Genomic DNA, 18,718 nt, shown 5'->3' on the forward strand with positions numbered 1-18,718 from the left:
GCTGAAACAAGTCCATAAACTTAGTTTTAGACTTTTTATAGTCTCTCAGAATAGACAACAGAAAATTGCACTGGCCTGATTTTCTGTGATGCTCTGCAGTGGTATGAAAATTCCAAAATTCAACACAGAAAATGTGGAGAGACAGAAAGTCACTAGTACCTTTTCTTTTTAGTCATTGTGGAAATTTGAGAACTAGAGTTCATGTAGTCCCAGTTTCTGGTGCAAAGCATAACATAATCCTAGAACTTTAGGCCCCAGAAGGTCTTAGGTCGTTTAAGAAGGTTCATTGTCCACTGATTTTATGTATGTTAATAGGTAGTAAGAATGGGGCTGAAGTGCTAAGACTACTTAAATAACTAGAATGCTTTTAAATGAGATGGAGGACTTCAAGGCAATGGAACAGTAGTGGAGGTGGAATGTTTAGAAACCTACACTGATCCTCCAAGTTGGGAAATACGAGTTTCCATTTGAATGACACAGTAATGCAGAAAGAACGTGCATTGGTTTCCTTTGGAAATAATTCAGATTATGAAGTCTGATTTTTCTCTAGTTTTTCTGGAGAATCTCCCAGCTGTCTCAAAACAATTCTTGTATATTTCAGAAAAGATTGTAGGATTGAACATATAACAGAGTCTTCCTTTCCCTAAATCATACCTAACCTGTAAGAGAATGTTAATAATAACCAACAAGAAAATGTTGGTGACTGAAGTCCCCTTTCCTAGCTGTTTAAGCTTTTATCTTGTGATGTTCTAATTACTCTTAGAATTGCCTAAGCTAGACAGTTCCTGAAATTGTGATATTAAATCTAAATTGAAAAAATAATTAAAATTTTCCAGCTTAAAAGTAGTCTGGCACATACTGGATAAGCACAGATAAGTTCTGATTTACCTGACCTAAATTACGCTTAAGTATATATGGCATAGTTTTCTTGTTTAATATTTCTTCTGAAAGATTGGAACCACATATGGATGTAACAGGTGAATGGATTTATGTGGAATATAGGCTTGTTGATCTGGACCATAATGACACTGTTTCAGATGTTTAGTTAGATTAAAAATTACTAGTTTCAGTTTCTTTAAATGCTGAAGATCAAATATACTTAGGTTCACATTTCATGAAAATATCACCTCTCCTTTTCTTTCTCTTTAGAACATTTCCTTGACACACAAATGTAATTAATTTTATCATGTCAAGAGAGTTGTCTGCTTTCGTTTACCCTAGCTAGTGAAAAGGACACTTATATCTATGTCCTTTGAAAAAACAGTTGTTGAACAAAAGCTACTATTTTGATCTTTGCCCATACTCAGCCTATTAAAGGTAGCAGCAGTGACTTTCTGCCGCAGTCTGGGATTGTATTAGACTAAAAATCAACAGAAGTAGACTGCTTATGTAATGTTTGTAATGTTTGTAAATGATTTGACATTTTCAGCTGTGAGCTAACACTGCTGTTTTTGTGTTAAATCCAGAGGTCCTCTTGACCTCTAAAAGACTAAATTTTGGAGGTGTTGAACCCCTCTTTCAAAAAAAGCTGAGACTCTTGTCTGAGATACTTGGATAAAGCATGGCATATTACTGAGTAGTAAACTCATACACAGTGTCATAATTGTACATAGACATTACAAGCTTAGTATAAGATACATATCTTTTTAAGAATTTGCAAGGTAAATATACAAGACAGGGCCACTGTATGGAAGGATAAGGAAGACAGATAACCCTCAAGAAGTGTAGACAGACACAGGAAGGAATTGGAATGAAGAAATACTTTTTTTACAACTGCAGTGACAAAACTTGAAGAGGAAAAGCAATGCTGGCTGAGAACTTGGGAAGATGGCATGCAGTTGCCTGTTTTAGGCCATACCATCTGCATGGCCATGAACCTGGTAGTCTGGGCCTCAGTCCTTTGCTTATAAAATGGAGTTGATAGCTTTTTGTTGTAGAGTAGGATGTTCTGAAGATTGATAGACCAAATAGATACTGCAGTGATAAGAATGCATGCATATGTATAAAGGTAGACAAAAAAATGCCACATACAGGAGTAGGAGAGACTGAAGCCGAGGAGGAAAATCTTGAATCTCGTGCAGCAAAAGTGGGAAACAGAAGAAGGACTCAGAGACAAGGCAGTTGTAGTCAGATGTCAACATGGCCTGCAGGTAGATATGATCTTGTTGTGCTTGTTCTGTGAGCTGCTTAGGTGTGAACCAGCTCCGACTAGAAAGCTCTGTCACTATCTTAGCACTGGGTCCAGGCCATTAGGATTTGATAACATGGATATTGGCTTAGAACAAGTGAGGTCTGAATGGCAGCGAGAACTTGGCTTTGTCTGCAGATGGTGTGTATGCATAGCCCTGGTAGGGAAAACGGAATCTGCCATGCTCTAAAGTGTTTTGGATACTTCAAGGGGAAAGGGCTAGTTGCAAGTCTAGGAAGCATAATGTCACTGTAGTTCATGAAAGTAAAAAATAAAGCAGCAACTTAAATGGGCTGACCTTTGTTACCTGTACTCCTCATGTTTTCCAGAATTTAATTATCCTGGATCCTCTTGTAGTGAATGAAGAGAAAATAAGGCCATCACTAGAGAAACGTCTGGAAGCTATTATCAGTGGAGCGGCTTTGTTAGCTGATTCTTCCTGCACGCGTGACTTTCATCGAGAACGCATCATTGCTGAGTGCAATGCTATCCGGCAAGCTCTCCAAGACCTGCTTTCTGAATACATAAACAATGTAGGTAACCAGATGTCTTTTCCTTTTTTAATGTCTATCTCAAAGTCTATTTTAGTGTATATTAGACTTTAACCTATAATTAGTGTAAATTAGAGTTTAACCTATTTTTCTCAACATGCCCTTTAAAAGGTTGAAAGGAACATTGTTCTACATAAATCTAAGCAAATGCTAAATATGGATCCCCAGAATAAGGACGAATCATACTATATCATACAGTCTGTGGCAAATGCTGTATTACAGATATGGTGTACACATGTTTAGGTTATTGTACGCTTATTGTGAACTGTCACTAGTACAGAACAGACATAATCCTTCATATGCTAGCAATAAGAGTTTCTTCATAATGTCACTTCCTAGACCAGAGTTTTTAAAATGTAATCTCTGTTCCTGTAGAAGGCAACCATTTAAATAATAATTTGTTAAAACGTAAGTAATCTCTTAGAAACATTTTAAAGTAGAGTGTTCACACCACTACCTTTGATCTGTGTAAGAGTACCAAGTCACAAGTGTAAAAATGACTTAATTGCTAAGTTAGAAAGCTAGGACCGTTCAGTAAATCCAGAAATCTGGTTGTCTGGTGTGCTTGTAGGCCAATTCATCTGTGAATTTGGAATATAGTTTGTTCGTGGTTTAAAAATAACTGTTAGATTTAAAGAATGGATTTGGCACTTCTTATGTCTGGCAGTTAAATGATAAAACAGTGGAGAACTGATACTATTAATACAAGTACACAGTGTTAATATCATGCTTTTCCTCTGGAAACATTTTCTGTAGACATACTGTTCTTATCTAAAGATACTTGAAGATGATTCATCAAGCACATTGAGAGGATAGTCGTATCATATAGCTATTTGTTTCTTTTTTTGGGAAGCTGAAATTCCTTTCTATTCTGTAAGTCATACTAGTTAACCCAGTCCGAAGGTGTTCTAATAAGACCAGTTTCTTTGTCTTATCCTGTTGTCATTAGGATAATGAAGTTTAGGGACTAAGATAATCTATGCATATCAGATGTTTTTTTCATTTCACAGATACTATAGTTTTTGATATTTTTTCTTTATTTATTGGGGGGCAGGTGGAATTTACAGCTGATTTATTTAATTTTCTGTGAATTCAAGTTGCTCTTTCAGTCCTTATACCAGATAAAGATGCTTTCATATTTTTACTCAAAATTTAGCTGCAGTTTCTGTTGAATGCACCATAATTCTTGAACCTCTCTGGTGGTGCTTTACACATGTGAGACTTCTTCAGCTGTGGTTAGCTTGGAATGTTAGTCTTTGATACCTTCTTGTAGCAGATGTCTATTGCAATATCTGTTCTAGGGTGGATCAGGTTTGCTGTTAAATGGCTGAAAGTTTAATAAGAGCAGGCATCAACCTTTAATGGTTCGACCTGATGATCTTAAATGTCTTTTCCAACCTAAATGATTCTATGATTCTAACATGTAGTAGTAGCCAGAGCATGTGGGAGGATCCAGAAGTGGTGTATAGCAACCCATATTAGTCCAAAAGATCACTGTGGTTTTGTCACAAGAACGCTTTATGGGAATTCTGTGTCTTGCAGGAGTAAAACTACATGATTGTAAGTCAAATGGTCTTAAATTCTTGGACTCTTGAAACAAAATTGTGATTGTCTTTTCTATTTCAGAAATAACCATGGTTTTAGGGTTACATAATGCAGACCTAAGGGGAAAAGAAGACTACCTAACCCACTCCATTGACTTGAGAAAGTCAGGAAGCAGCTATTTAATTATGGCAAAAAGGGGGAGTGTCATATAATTTGCTGCAGAACACAGTGTCTTCACAAGGTGGCAAAGACGAGAAGGGAAGCAGATAGAAAGAAATACAAAAGATTTAAAGTTATGAGGTGTTATACTAGGGTTAAATGACAGGAGTGAATTAAAAGTTTTTCGTTTCTTTTAGTGCTCTGGATCTGCTTATACAATTAATATTGATCTCAACGGAAAAACTCTCACCAAGAATAGTTTATGGCTATTACTGAGACTGGATTAAATAAGTTTTTCAATGAGAAGATTATCAGGTGTCAGTTACTTTATTTCACAACTCTAACTCACTGAAGGATAGAGGATAGATCCAGGAGACAGTGCTGATTTATCACTGTCTTCTGGGCTCTTCTATTAATAATTTCAATAAGCTAGGACTGTGAATTGAATGAGCTATAAAAATTATACCAGACATTTGTTAACAGAGTACAATTTAAGGACTAGGTTGTGATTCCCTTCCTCTCCTTGGGAACAGTATTGTACTCCACAAGCAATTGCACTGTCTACATAATACTTCATGTGAGTTGGTGTATGTTCTCATGGTGTTTTTATGCCCTATGCCCAGAGTGAGGCACAGAGGCTCTGTACCGCGGCTTGTACGCAAGAGTGGAAAGTTTTCCTTTCCCACAACCCACAAAGGGCATGCTTTTGCTCCTGTCTTCGTCCTGATGGTGTATGGTTCACAAAACATAGACTACCCACTGTCATTTCAGTTCTTTTCAGTTACTCTCATGAGTTATAATTGTCAGCTGCTTGGAAGATTTTTTTCTGGATATGTGTCTGTCATTTCTTGCTAGTATAATGGTTTGATTACTTTTCTTAAGGCTTCTTCCTATCTGAGTGTTGCTAGTGGGAGCTGCATTGCTTCAGACACACCACACACAGTAAGTGCCACCTTCACAAATCCTTCTCTAGCAGCTGGTTTGCCAGGAAGTTGTATGAGCTGCAGTGACACTGGTAACATCCAGTGTATCTGTAAAGCCCCTGGGTCTGGAGCTGATGGTAGATGTGGCCTGCCTGGTAAGTGTTTAGCTTTAACAGGATCATTGCCAAGGACTTGAGCGCCTAAATCCTGTTTAAGTTATGCATTGTCTGGGTTTTTTTGAAGCTATCCCTCAGTGCCTAAACAAATGTACAGGAACTTACAATTTAGCCCTAACTATTTGAAACAATATAAGGAATACAGCTTTTCTGATTCCTAAATTTGGTGTTGTTTTTTTTTTTTTTTTCTCAATTATTTGACGTCTCTAATAAGCCTTAAGGACATCAAGTGAAATCAAGGGCCTGTTGGTGTCAGTGATAAAATTTAGAGTTTTTACTGCAAGCTGGGAGAAACATCTTTTCAGCAGATACTACTGCCTTTTATGTAAGTGGCTGGTTTTTGCAGAGGTTTTATCACACTGAGGTGATGCAATGGAAAGTTAAGCTCTAATGTTCTCTACACTAATAAAGAACCACTCTGTCTCCAAGAAGGTTTAAGTTTTTCTGTTCACAAAGTAATTCCGACATATAGTAAATTGCAAATATATTTATAATTCTTCTGAAAGGCAGCAATCTTTGTTCTGGTATTTTGGAATTATTTGTGTACTATTGTTATCCTCTCTGAATTTTACTCATAGACATATATTGTTAAGGGATATATTTGCATTTCAGGACATCAAGTAACAGGAATTACTACTGTGAATTTGGATAGCTTATCAATGGCAGAATCATACTATGGTGTGTGGATAGTAATGTATCAATGGGAGCAATAATTTTGTTCTAGTAATAAGCACTTGCATTTTCCTAATGATAAGCTCATCTTGTCTTTGGTCATCCTTTAAAATGAAAAGGAGGAGACTAATGATACATTTTACCTTGAGGCCAGATCAGGAAGTGGACTGAAGTTGACCACATTGTACATATTTATATTACATATCTAGGGTACTGCTAATCAAGCCCTGACCATCCATGTAGCCTAAGGGCAGGCCAAGCTGAGGCTGACTATAAATCTCATCTGCTTTGTGGCAGACAGCGTTGGACCACTCCAGGAAAGATGCTGCAAGGGAGTTGAAGTAGTTGGTGGCAGATAGTGAAGCACCTGTATTACATGTAGGGCATACTTGAATCTCACTGGGAATACAGCTGCTGGAGCTTTTATCTCTTTGGGTTCCCTGAAGGTTCTCTGAAGCCTGCTGCTTCACCACAGGTTTGTGTCCACAACTTCTGGATATGAGACATTTGTATTTGAGGCATATTTGGATCTGAGCACATGAACTGAAATGCTGTGAGGATGAGACTAGGAGCTAGGATCCCAGAAATTAGGGGGATACCTGAGACAGGGAATGAGCCAGACTGTGCTGAGCCCTCTAAGGAAAAGGTATGTAGTACAGAGCCCTCTGTAGCCTTGGGGAAGTTCCAACTGCGGGAAAGATGATACAGTGATAGTTGGGACTTGTGCGGTTGTATCTGTCTAGATTTCAAATTGAATAGTTGTTCACTTACTGGAAGCTGAGCATTGGAATTGAAAACCAGAAAATGGATGGAAAACCACAAGTCTTCATTACTGATGGCACAGTTCTGGGCCTTACCCTTTCTCTCAACTCATAAATTTGAGTGCTGTGGAGTGCTAGTACCTTGCTTTACCCCTCTATTGAGGACTCTTCAACAACAGCTTAAGGTCTGACCCGCTGTCTCTATGTAGAGACTGCCTGTGATTGATAATGTTTTGTGTAGTATTTTATTGCCATTCTTACTCTTTTAGAGTGGAGGGACATAGAGATATCTCAAACTTCATGTTACTTGTACTTTATGGTTTCCTGCTGAAGACTTTTAACGCTTCCCTGGATAGAGGGAAGACAAGACACTTTGGTTTATCATCACGGTGGTGCAGTGTATCTTGTATTTAAGCTACTTAATCTTGCTCTGAGCAGTAGATTTTTCATTTCAGTGCTCAGGGGGAACATTTTTGATAGTTCTGGAAATTGCAAGAATTCCTCCAAAAGAGTTATTTCAGATTGAAGAAAACATTTTGTTCAGCTTAAAAAAGGAATGTTTCATATTTTTAAATTAAAGAATTGCTTGGTCATCTTTGTTAGATATTTGCCTTTCTTGGGGCTATTTTTCCTCAATTATCCATGTGTTATAGCTGCAGAAAAGTGGATTACTGATGGTTATTAACATGTACATGAAAAGACTGGTATTCCATAAATAAGAAATTAGGGCACAAAATGGTATCTCTTACCAGTGAAAATTCACATTGCATGAATCAAATAACCGAATTGTGAAAAAGCGCCAGACACTTTTCATATCTGCTACAGCTCTTTATGGTAAAGCTTATGTTCTCCATTCACATATGGGTTCACCTAACCTGTTCCTGTCAGACGGGCTTCAGAGAACACAGGCTATTTCAGAAAACATAGTGTTTGCCACTTTTTAAGTTTCATTAATTTGGGGCTATTTTGCATTTATGTTTTGGAGTGGGTGTATAGTAAGCAGTCTAATATGAATATTTTTTAATAGTATGCTGAAAATCTATTTAGAATGTCTAATTTCATGAATACATTTTTCATGACTTAAAAACTTAAACCTTCTCATCTCAGTACCTGCCAGCTACTGTTTGCTCTTCTACAGAAAACTGTTATGGTGATGTGTGTTAAAATTTTGTCATAAGAGATCTTCTTGCCAGGTATCAAAAATATTACAACCAGTCCACAGATTGTATATTGATACATGTATAAATAGTGTATTTCACCATTTTCACATTGTTTGTCCTTTTTTGTTGTTGTTGATGGTGAAAATGCTGGAAGGACATTACCAGTTCTGCTAAGGCTTGTACATCTTTTTACAGAGCTTCAAAACGTGGTTTGATTGTAGCTTCCAGTGAAATGGTCTGTGTAGCTACATGGTACTGTGAATCTGTAAAATTGATAATTCAGCTCATTAATTAAAGAATCTAAGAGCTATGACTGAAGAAATGCATTTTCACATACAGCTTTGTACCTTTATCTGTTTAACTTGATGTGTCTCTAACTTCCTCCATTGAATGAAAATTATTCCAAACAATCATATCTGTCACAGCTGAAGATTACAGCAACTGTTTAGAGTTACGGTAAATATGTTATTTCTTCAATAATATACTTCAGTATTGGATCCTCCAAATTGTTGACAGTGACGTCTAGGGAGCTAAGAATAGGGGAGTGTTTGACTTGTCCTTCTCGGTTACTTTCACTTTCTTTCACTAATATGTATCTTGAAAAGTTCTGTGTAATTGCTCTCTGGTTGAAGAACTGAGCCCAAACTTGTCAGACCAGATTAACCAGGGAGTTCAAAGAAATTCCTTGTTAAAGTCTTCAAGAACAGAGTAACATATGGTTGAACTGACTGACTTCCTGAAATCCTTTTTTCTGTATTGCTATATAGGAATATGAACAAACAGAGCTTATATTCACATCTTTTTGTAAAAAAAATGGATTCAAATGTTCTTACTTCACTGTCCTCTTCATATTCAAACGTTTTAAAAAACTGCTGTTCTAGAGAAGTTTGGAAGTCAGGTATAGCAAAATGTAAACTATAAAAATTTCAGTGTGTGATGGGTGGGTGGAAAGTGTCACTCAGATTTTTCTTATTCAGGGTTTTTTTTTCATGACTTTATCGTGTATCATGTTTTCAGAAAAAAGATTTATTCCAGTAAAATTAGTATGCCCATGTGGCATATTATGTTGGCATTTATGCAGGAAAACATGTAGTTTTCATAATTCTGTTGTTGATACTGGCCAAGTACTTAGTTCAGTTGACTTTGAACACTCCTATAGTGGGTTTTCTTACATTTTATATGCAGTATGTGGAATTGAAAATCATTTTTCTAAATGTTAACTTTTGTCAAACATTTAGTTTTATAGGGAAATTAGATGTGAACTGTTCAGGAAGAAGATTTTTAGTGTGCTTAAAAGACAAAAGTAGTCTAGTGAATTCCCCAAACAGATTTACAGTTGAAAAATAAGCTGCAGTTAAGTTTACCTGATTATAGATGGTCTTAAAGAATTTGCAATAAACTGGGATCTATGCACGTGAGCTAGAGAAAGATAATGAAAGATTTTCTATTCTTAAGCCCTGTTTTTCATTTAACGGTTCTGAGCCAAGCTATTTCAGGATTAATCGGATCTTAACTTAAGGCTTACATTGAAGTAATGTAGCATGATGAGCGACTCATGGGTCTGTAGAGGATGATTCAGTACAATAGTCAGTAATTTGTATTTGGTGTACCTGACAGGACTGGAAATATATTGGGTTGCTGAAGACTAATTTTTTTTTTTAGGGAACCTTCAATAAAGTAGCATTTTCTCTCACCAAGATGAAATAAATCCTTGATTATGGTAATAAACAAGCATTAAAAAATAAATATTAAAGTATTTGTTAACTCAAAATCTACCTAGCTTTTTAATTAACAAGATTTTTTTTTTTTTTCCAGTTTAAGGAAAATGGTTGTCATTACACAAAGTTTTTCTTGACCAGTTTCCTATTTTCTGGAGGATGTTAAAGGCTGATCATTTTCCTAAACGTTAATATGCCATTTCTAGGAACACTACTGAAGTCTGGTGTTTCAGAACGCATTTATCTTGTTTTTTATCCTCTGTATAGGAAAGCTGATTTTGTTGTCAAAACAAATTTCTAAATGGTATTCTGTTTCAGATTAAAAGGTATTTACTTCTTGTGCATGTAACAATTCTTATTAAAAAGATCAGTCATTGATAGTTTAGGGAACTCTTAATAGAATATTGATATTGCAGACAAATGAAGACCAAATCTAACTTTTTAATGTAAATTTTTTTTTAAACAAATCCAAAATGCCTTAAATTTTTCTCTTAAAAAACCCTTAATTGCTAAGTATGTAACCTACACTACCCCAAATATCTCTGTGCAATCTTTAAACACATGTTCAGTGTGATAGCATGCTGGATTTTGAACTTGACTTTAGTCAGGCTTCTGACACTGTCTCCCGTAACACAAACTGATGAAGTATGGACCAGATAAGTTGACAGTGAGGTGGGCTGAAAACTGGCTGAAGTGCTGTGCTCAGAGGGTTGGGATCAGCAGCACAGAGTCCAGCTGAAGGCCAGTAGCTCGTGCTATACCCCTGTGGTCAATACTGGGTCCAGTACTGTTTAACCCATTAATGCCCTGGATGATAGGAGAGTGCACTGTTGGCAAGCTTGCAGATAATACAGAACTGGGAGGAGTGGCTGATGCATCAGCTGGTTGTGCTGCCCTTTAGAGGGACCTCAACAGGCAGGAGAAAAGGGCTGACAAGGAACCTCATGAAGTTCAACAAAGGGAAAGGCCAAGCCCTACACCAGGCTGACCACGAGCCAGCAATGTGCTCTTGCAGCAAAGGCCAACAGCATCCTGGGCTCCATTAGGAAGAGCATAGCCAGCAGGTCAAGGGGGTGATCCTTCACCTTTACCAAGCTCTGGTGAGACACATCTGGAGTGCTGTGTCCAGTGCTGGGCTCTCCGGTATGGAGACACAGCTGTACTGGATAGAGTCCAGTGGAGGGCTGTGAAGCTGCTTAAGGATTTGGAGCGTTGACCATACGAGGAGAGGCTGAGAGCTGGGATTGTTCAGCCTGGAGAAGAGAAGGCTCCAGGGGGATCTTATTAGTGTGTAGAAATATCTGATGGGAGGGAGTAAAGAACACAAAGCTAGACATGTCTGAGGGGTTCTTAGTGACAGGACAAGAGGCAATGGGCACAAACTGTAATACAGGAAATTGCATTTAAACAAGAAGAAACTTTTTTTTCTGTGAGAGTGGTTGAACACTAGAACAGGTTTCCCAGAGAGGCTGTGGGGTTCCCATCCAAAACCCAAGCAAACGTGGCTGTGGTTGGTTGTGCTTTGAGCAGTGGGTTGGACTGGATGATCTCCAGATGTCCCTGCAGACTTCAGTATGTGGACTCTGTGATTCTAAACATTTGAATAAATTCCAAAGTCTGTGCAACTTCCCAGATGTCCCTGCCAGCTTCTTTTAATATAAAGTAAATCCCATTATTTACTAATGGAAGATGAAAAGATACTCCGGTAATGAGCGTAGGACAAGAAATTATACTGAGTAAAGTAGTAAAAGGAAAGTTTCTTTAATTTGAATAATCTCTGGCAATCTTGAGGTGGTGAAAGGGAGAGTAGTTACTAAGTGAAGTTCTGTGCTAGTTAATCCTCTCTATAAAACAAAGGTTAGAATGACACCTTGAATTCCTTGTGGAAATCATTTGGGAAGTGGTTGATTAAAGGCTCTCCCCATGAATTTCATCAGCCAGTGTTGAGGTCTACTGCGTGGCTAAAAACAAATGCTTTTTCTTGTAGTTACTCAGATTTAAGGTATTTGTATGCCAGCAACCTGTGAGATGCTGAAGTTCTTAATTTATAGAACCAGAGGTGACATGTCTCTTATAGAAATGGAGATATCTTCATAGTTCTCAACTGCTTTTCAACTTAATTTCTTGCCTGACTTCTGTTGATCTTTTTTATGAGGAATGAACAATGGAGTTTTATGTGAAATAGCTTATGATCACTTTTGATGAAATCAGTACTGTATCATAAAACCATTGAATAAAAAATTCTAATGCTTTGTCTTTACTGTTCAGCAAGATCTTAAAACAGTGATTTAAAAGAGACTGGGCACCTGAGGATCTAAATCCACATTCCACATTTCCATTTTCTTTCTGAAAAGAAAATCAAAACATGGCTTAAAGAACAAAACCAGATCTGTGTCTGTGGTCATAAACAGCATTTATTGGCACTTCCTTTTTATTTTAACTTCCATTTCAGTGGATTAATTTCCAGTTGTTGTATCTCTGTCTGATGTGCTACTCCTCTTTTTCTTAATAAACTAAAAATAAAAAGGAAGAATATTCTTTTGTATCATTGCATTTGTGACCAATGTGTATGATCAGAAGGCTGGAAAAGTAAACAATCAATCTAACCCCCACCATCATATTAATTAAAAAAAAAAAAAAAAGTCCTTTCAAGATCAGCTTTTCTCAAGAACTGTTTCTCGTGGTTGTTTTCTAAGCCTGTGTTGCCAATTGGCACATTTTCTTTCTGTTTGAGTATCTGAAGAAAATAAATGTTTCAAATCAGACAGCTGCAATGCTTAGTATAATACATTAAATAAATTATTCTAATTACTCTCTTTACTGGAAAATCCTTGGTATCTTAGGTTATTCTAATTATTTTAAACCATTGTTTCATTATCAGTAGCAAAAATTAAAGAAAATTTATATGAAGATGGAAACAAAGGATAAGTCAGCTACTTAACTAGGGGCTGTACTCAGGAATAATCTAGGATTATCTTTTCTATCAAGTAGCGATGTTCCTCATTTTTTCAAAACTTTTATATTGTATAGGAGGAATTATCAGTCTGTAAAAGGAGATAACTGGTAAAGAAATCCCTCCCTCTTATTGAATATATTTAGCTCTTTGCAGGAGAAATGAAGAATAATAATCAATTTGAATTCCCCACAAATAGGAGACAATAAGAAATATAATAATTACATACACCCTGCGAGCAGTTAATGGAAACCGGCTGGAGCCCAAGGTAAATGTCTTCTCTGGATTCTTGATTAGTAGTTTTTTTTTTTCTTAATAGAGTAAAAGAACACTGTATTATTAATGTATCTTTACTAACTATGCACATGCACAAATGGACGAAGTATACATGAGGGAGCGTAAGCACACACGCAGGTACCATTTTGGTTTGATAATGATGTTTCCAGTCTACTGTTTGGAATAATAGGAAGAGAAATAGATGAAAATTTTGCAAAGTTCCAGTAGAAAGTGTGAACTAAATTAAACCAAATAATGGCTAGTTAAAAGGAATCATGAAATACTATATGACAGCTTGTAGCTATTCTTTAAGGAGGCAAGTTCATAATGACATTTTTGATCCTTGCTACAGTTGGCTAGGAAGTGGCTAGTTTTATGTTCTGGCTTTCAAGTTATTGGAAAACTTTTTGTTTCTAATTTGAAGTAAAGAGGCTTAATGATCTTCTGGATTCTGCCAGTCACCTCCTGTGTTCAACTGTGCACATATTAAAGCAGGATTTTGAAAATGAAATACGCTGGGATGTCTTAGGTGATCCTGACTTATATTGCCAAGATTATTATCAGTTTTATACCTGTCCACTCCTGAACATCTGTGGACCAACTGACTAGATTGTTGCAATGAGAGATGAAGTATTATTCTAGATCCCAATGGGAAACCAGAGTGCTGTTGCATATGAGTGAGCATGCAAAATCTGAATAAGCCCCAGGTAAGGCTGCCAGGTTCTTAGGCTGTTTGGCTTCTTAGTTATTGTGAACCTCAGAACACCTACTTCTCTGGCTGTAAGAACAGAATTTTTGTAGAGTAAGACTGCTCAGGGACTGGTACCTCCAAGTTCTTCCCAGAACAGTCTGGGAGCAGCAGATCTGAAACTTTCAGATTTTGGTTCCAAGGCCATCTTGGAGAGCTGGCAGGGCATATGCCTGTGTTTTGTCAGAAAATCTGTTTTTGTGCCTCACTGATTTGTTTCAGTATGAAATATGCTTTATGCTAGTCTACATGTTCTACATGTATCTGTAGATTATAATTGGCTCTTGGTTGAGAGAAAAAAAAAGATGTAATTAGCCAGGTTGGGGAAACTGGATTTTCCAGAAACACACTGTAACTGAATGGCTTGTGGGTTGTGTATGAGCTACATGATGGCAGTTTCTAAGGATGAGGTTAAAGAAGGAGACAGATGACATTCCCTTGAACATACATATAAAAAAAAAAAGAAAAGACAAAGAAAGGTAAATTTTATTAGTAGGAGTATCATTTGCAACATGGGGAGGAGATGATCCTTCTCTTAACACTGGTGAGGACAGAGGTGAATTGGGTGATGTAGTTCAGGCTTCTGTATATTCGTGGACATTGCCAAAGAGTTTGGCTTTTCCATGTCTGGAGCAAAAGTGATGTTTGGCAAAGGTTAGATATTCAAATTATTCGCCTGGCATTTATTTAGATACAGCTCCAGTGGAATACTACTACAAACCCAAACAGTTATTACAACTTAATTAAAATAGGGAGATTGAAAAAATAACTGGGAGGAGTACTTTTAGATTTTTGTTTTGACCACTAATTCAGGGTGGAAGTTTTAATATTTTTATTCTCTACTTTATTTTTGTAGCAGAGAGTCTGTGTGTATCTATGATACAGAGCTATAGAGCAGCCTGTAAATCTGGAATCATGCATTACCTGCAAACAGCCAGAATATGATCCTGTCCTTGGTATTCCCTCTGGCTGGTGGTGAGAGTGAATCTTCAGTGACAAGAAGAAGTAAATGAGGAGGAGTTTGAAAATAGTGTCATGGGATTGCTGTGAGATCTAGCTCTGTGCTAAGGACAACCTTATAACATAGTGATCCTGTGGGAGTACTGGGAAACCATTGCTGCCATCTGTCTTGAAAGTTATACCTTGCTCTCAGTTCTGGAAGGTCTGGCTGTTGGCTAGGTGAGGTTTTGTATGTGGTTTCTAGGTCAGAATGGCTGTTTGCTCCTTTGTCCAAATAACAAACATTCTGTTGCAAAAATAATACAGCAAAAGGCACACTCCAAGAAGTTTTTGTGTAGCATCAAAGACTTTTTTGCTCTGTTAAAAGGAAGAAGTAACTAGTGAATTTTAATAGTGAAAAGGAGGGTGGAAATCTGAGCATTGTAAGTAATTTAGTAAAAAGTAATGAGAAAATAAGAAACACGATTCTAAAGATTACAAGTGAAACAGAAAAATCATTCATTAAAAAAGATTGCAATAAAGACAAGGGATTCAAAAGAAGGTAGAGGGTAGAAGCTATTTAAAGCACAAGAGCAAACTTCTGGAAAAGTGCAAAGCATAGAAAGAGACCAACTTGCCTGCTTCAGGAGCTTTATAGTGACTGGAAAATGAAGTAGACATGCAGTGTAAATAAGACAAGTGTTGACTGTGGACACAGCCAAAAAAGCTGTGGCGCAGACAGAGTTCAATCCAGTAGAAGTTGCATAAGGCAAGAAGAAATGTTTCTACTAATCCATTATTAATAAGAGGAACTAAGAAGGAAAGTCAAGACCTTTCTAAATGGGGGACAGTAACTCAAAAATACTATGATTTTTTTACCTGCTTCAGGCTTCATGTAAATAGTTAGCTGGAAATAAATGCTTAACACAGTTACTAACACAAAGTGAAATACATGACAGAAAGAGGTTAAAGAATATTTAAGAAAGGAGTTTCTGAAACTTTGGCCTTGATTGTAACAAAACAGTGAGGAATGAGTATTTGCAAGTAATAGAAAAACAAAACTTATCTTAAAACTAGGCAATTTATAGATTAGTCCCTGTAATTTGGATAACCAGGAAGAAGCTGCAGTAAATACTTAAATGTTCATTTCCTAAAGATCTTCAGGATAAGAAGGTCTTGATAAAGAATGAGCATGAAATTTTCAAAATACGTTTTGTCAAATACATGTAGTTCTTTGACAGAACAGCTGGCTAGTGTAGTAAACATGATGTAACTTTGCACATGTGCTTACACTGAGAGGACGATGTTTTCATAAGCAAACTTGAGGAGCATAGTTAACCCGCTGTTAGGGGAAAATACAGTTCACTGAAAAGTAATGTTCCTAGTGAATTGTTATTTATCCTATTGCAGGTCAACTTGGGATAGTTTAATAAAGTGTGATTCTGCAAGGACTGGCCTGAGTCCACATATATTACGTGGTTCCATTGATAAGGTGGCTGAGGGAATGAAGAGTTGGACTTGCTGAGAGTTTGAATGATGCTACCGTGGTGACAGTTCTAAGTATTTTATAGGACAGTAAAAGCATCTCTGCTGCGTGTGTGTCCTGTCCCCCCTCCCTTTTTTTTTTAATTTGGAGAAATGGTCTGAAATCTGCAAGTTGAAATGACAAGTGCAAATGATTACCCTTGAGAAGAAGTCAGCTGTATAAATAAAAATGCAGGATTTCTGGCTTAGCAGTGGTATTGTTCATAAGGCATTGGGAACTGTAGAGAATTACAGATGAAATGAACTGTCAGTAGGGCTCACCTCAGTATGTACTTTTGGGCATCACAGTTTAAGAATAGCGTGGACTGATAAGAGGAACGAAATGAAGCAAGGATTTTAGAACGTATAAGAAGTAAGAAGCTGACTTAACTGAGTTTGTGTAATTTAGAAAGGAAAAGATGGAGGAGGAGTAATATTCCCAGTCTTCATTGTGCATTTTCTTACTACAAATTGGTTTCTTTCCCCAGATTAGTGTAGAATTGTAATGGTGAATGCTTTTCATATGCATTCATATGATCAAAACTGGATTGAAATTTGGTGGGGCTTTTAGACTTCCTGGTTATCTACAGATAATAATCTGTCCCTTCTACAATTTTGCCGTCTGTATCTGGGGAAGGCTGGATATACAAAAGAAGCTATTAATATTTGTATGCATACTAAGAGTCTATTTCCTCACGAGCTGTTTGCATGAAAGTAGTACATTTAACAGTGATTCAGTTTATCTTATCAGCCAAATTTATAACTACATTAGAAAGATTTATCTAAATTTAGCATTTTAGGATCTACCTAACAATTTCACATCCTATAATCTGTTCATGAACTAGAACTCAAGTACAAGAAATAGAAGATTGCAATTTTGCTGTACAAGATTAAAATTTTAGTAATCAAATTGCATTTGTGTAATGTAATATGTGAGCTGCTCTCTCATATTAATGTTTTTCTCTGGAGAAAGTTGATAAGCACTGTAAAAAAACAACCAACCAACAAAACAAATCTTTCTAGAATTTGGTGGTATGGCAGAAATCCACAAGAATTTCCCAGTGTTAATATAAAAATAAACTAAATAATATTTAGTATTCAACATCACTCTTTGTACTTACTGTTACTTTTAATATTGATTATTTTAATAATTATTAAATAATTTAAGAAATGTCAATATTACTGTTCTTAGTGCTTTTACGTGAGAGGGAATATAATTTTACTTTCTTGTGACTCTGGTTGGAGGAGTGATTTTCCTAACATTTTCTCAGGCAGATGAAACTTTGCCTAACCTGTTAGCAGGGAAACAGCCAGCTTGACAGGCCACGCGTGATTGTGTTGTTAAATGTTTATGGTCTTAGTGTATTCTGTATGCACTTCATACCACACTATTTTAAAAACAGGATGCATTGACCTACCTATTCTGGTTGCTGCGCTTCAGGTTTGAGGGAACTCTGCGAGGTCCTGGAGGCTGTTCCTGCCTTTGGGGGTGTGCGCGAGTGAGGAAACTGCCTGGAGCGTGGAGTGGGCTGGGGTACAGCTGGGAGCCAGGAGGCTGCCCCAGGCCTGCATGTCCAAAGGGAGTGGACCTCCAGGCAAGCCTCACCTGAAATTTGGAGGGAGGAAATTTTCCCAAGGTTCTAGAGGAGACTCTCTAAGATGGCTGCAAGCCAGGAAGCTGCTGCAAGGTGTTGGACTAGAAAGCAAGAAAGGAGTAAGCCACCCATTGTCTCAGGATACAGATGTGAGGGAGGTAACCTTTTTCATATGTTTTGAGTCACCCGGCCATCTGAGCTTTCTTTCTCAGATAGTTGCTGTGTTCAACTTCATAATCTTTCTGTTCTAATAAACAGAAAGCTATAATAAACATAGCTTTAGAGATTGAGTGTGCTTCTGCTACATGTGAAGGAAAAAGCTGGTCCTGTTCCACCCCAGGACCCTGTCACACTGTGGCTTTTTCTGAAATCTGGTATGCCAAGTGAGCAGAAAATTTGCGAGGGTGATGGTGCAGTTTTGTGTGACTAATTGCAGTGCTACCCTCTTCATGAACTTCTGCCAAATGTCAGGTAGATTTCTTGTAGAAAAGCTGCTTATGAAAACGTGTCTGCAAAAACAGCACCTTGAAAACTGGAGCAGGGCACTGTGTTGGGTATGTTGAAGATGTGACTCCTGTTGTCATCTGAAAGGTCCTTTTGTGGTAACTGGTTGATGTTTCACTGACTGGAATATAAGAACAACCCAGAATATGTATTTACTTTTCACTGGGCAGAAATCATGTAAATATAAGACATGAGAGAGCTTTGCAATTCTTCCAGAATTTTTACTGGAGCTTTAGGTACAAACTGATGGATTTATTCCGGGATAGATTGTAGTTTGTTCATCTGTTCTAGTTGAAGCAGCTCCCCCCCCCCCCCCCACCCACTAT

At 37.2% G+C, this 18,718-nt stretch overlaps 1 protein-coding gene across 2 annotated transcripts in view; it reads left to right on the forward strand.

Moving 5' to 3' along the window:
• The window catches only part of CTNNA3 (catenin (cadherin-associated protein), alpha 3), a 529,775-nt gene that overhangs the window by 115,791 nt on the left and 395,266 nt on the right, over positions 1-18,718 (forward strand). For both annotated transcript variants that reach the window (XM_010579986.1, XM_010579985.1), the window contains exon 7: positions 2,518-2,721. In XM_010579986.1, coding sequence (XP_010578288.1) covers positions 2,518-2,721 — 204 coding nt within the window. The remainder of the gene's footprint in view (positions 1-2,517; positions 2,722-18,718) is intronic.

The sequence above is a fragment of the Haliaeetus leucocephalus genome, unplaced genomic scaffold (assembly GCF_000737465.1).
Source record: "Haliaeetus leucocephalus isolate CR32 unplaced genomic scaffold, Haliaeetus_leucocephalus-4.0 Scaffold687, whole genome shotgun sequence".
Lineage (NCBI taxonomy): Eukaryota > Metazoa > Chordata > Aves > Accipitriformes > Accipitridae > Haliaeetus > Haliaeetus leucocephalus.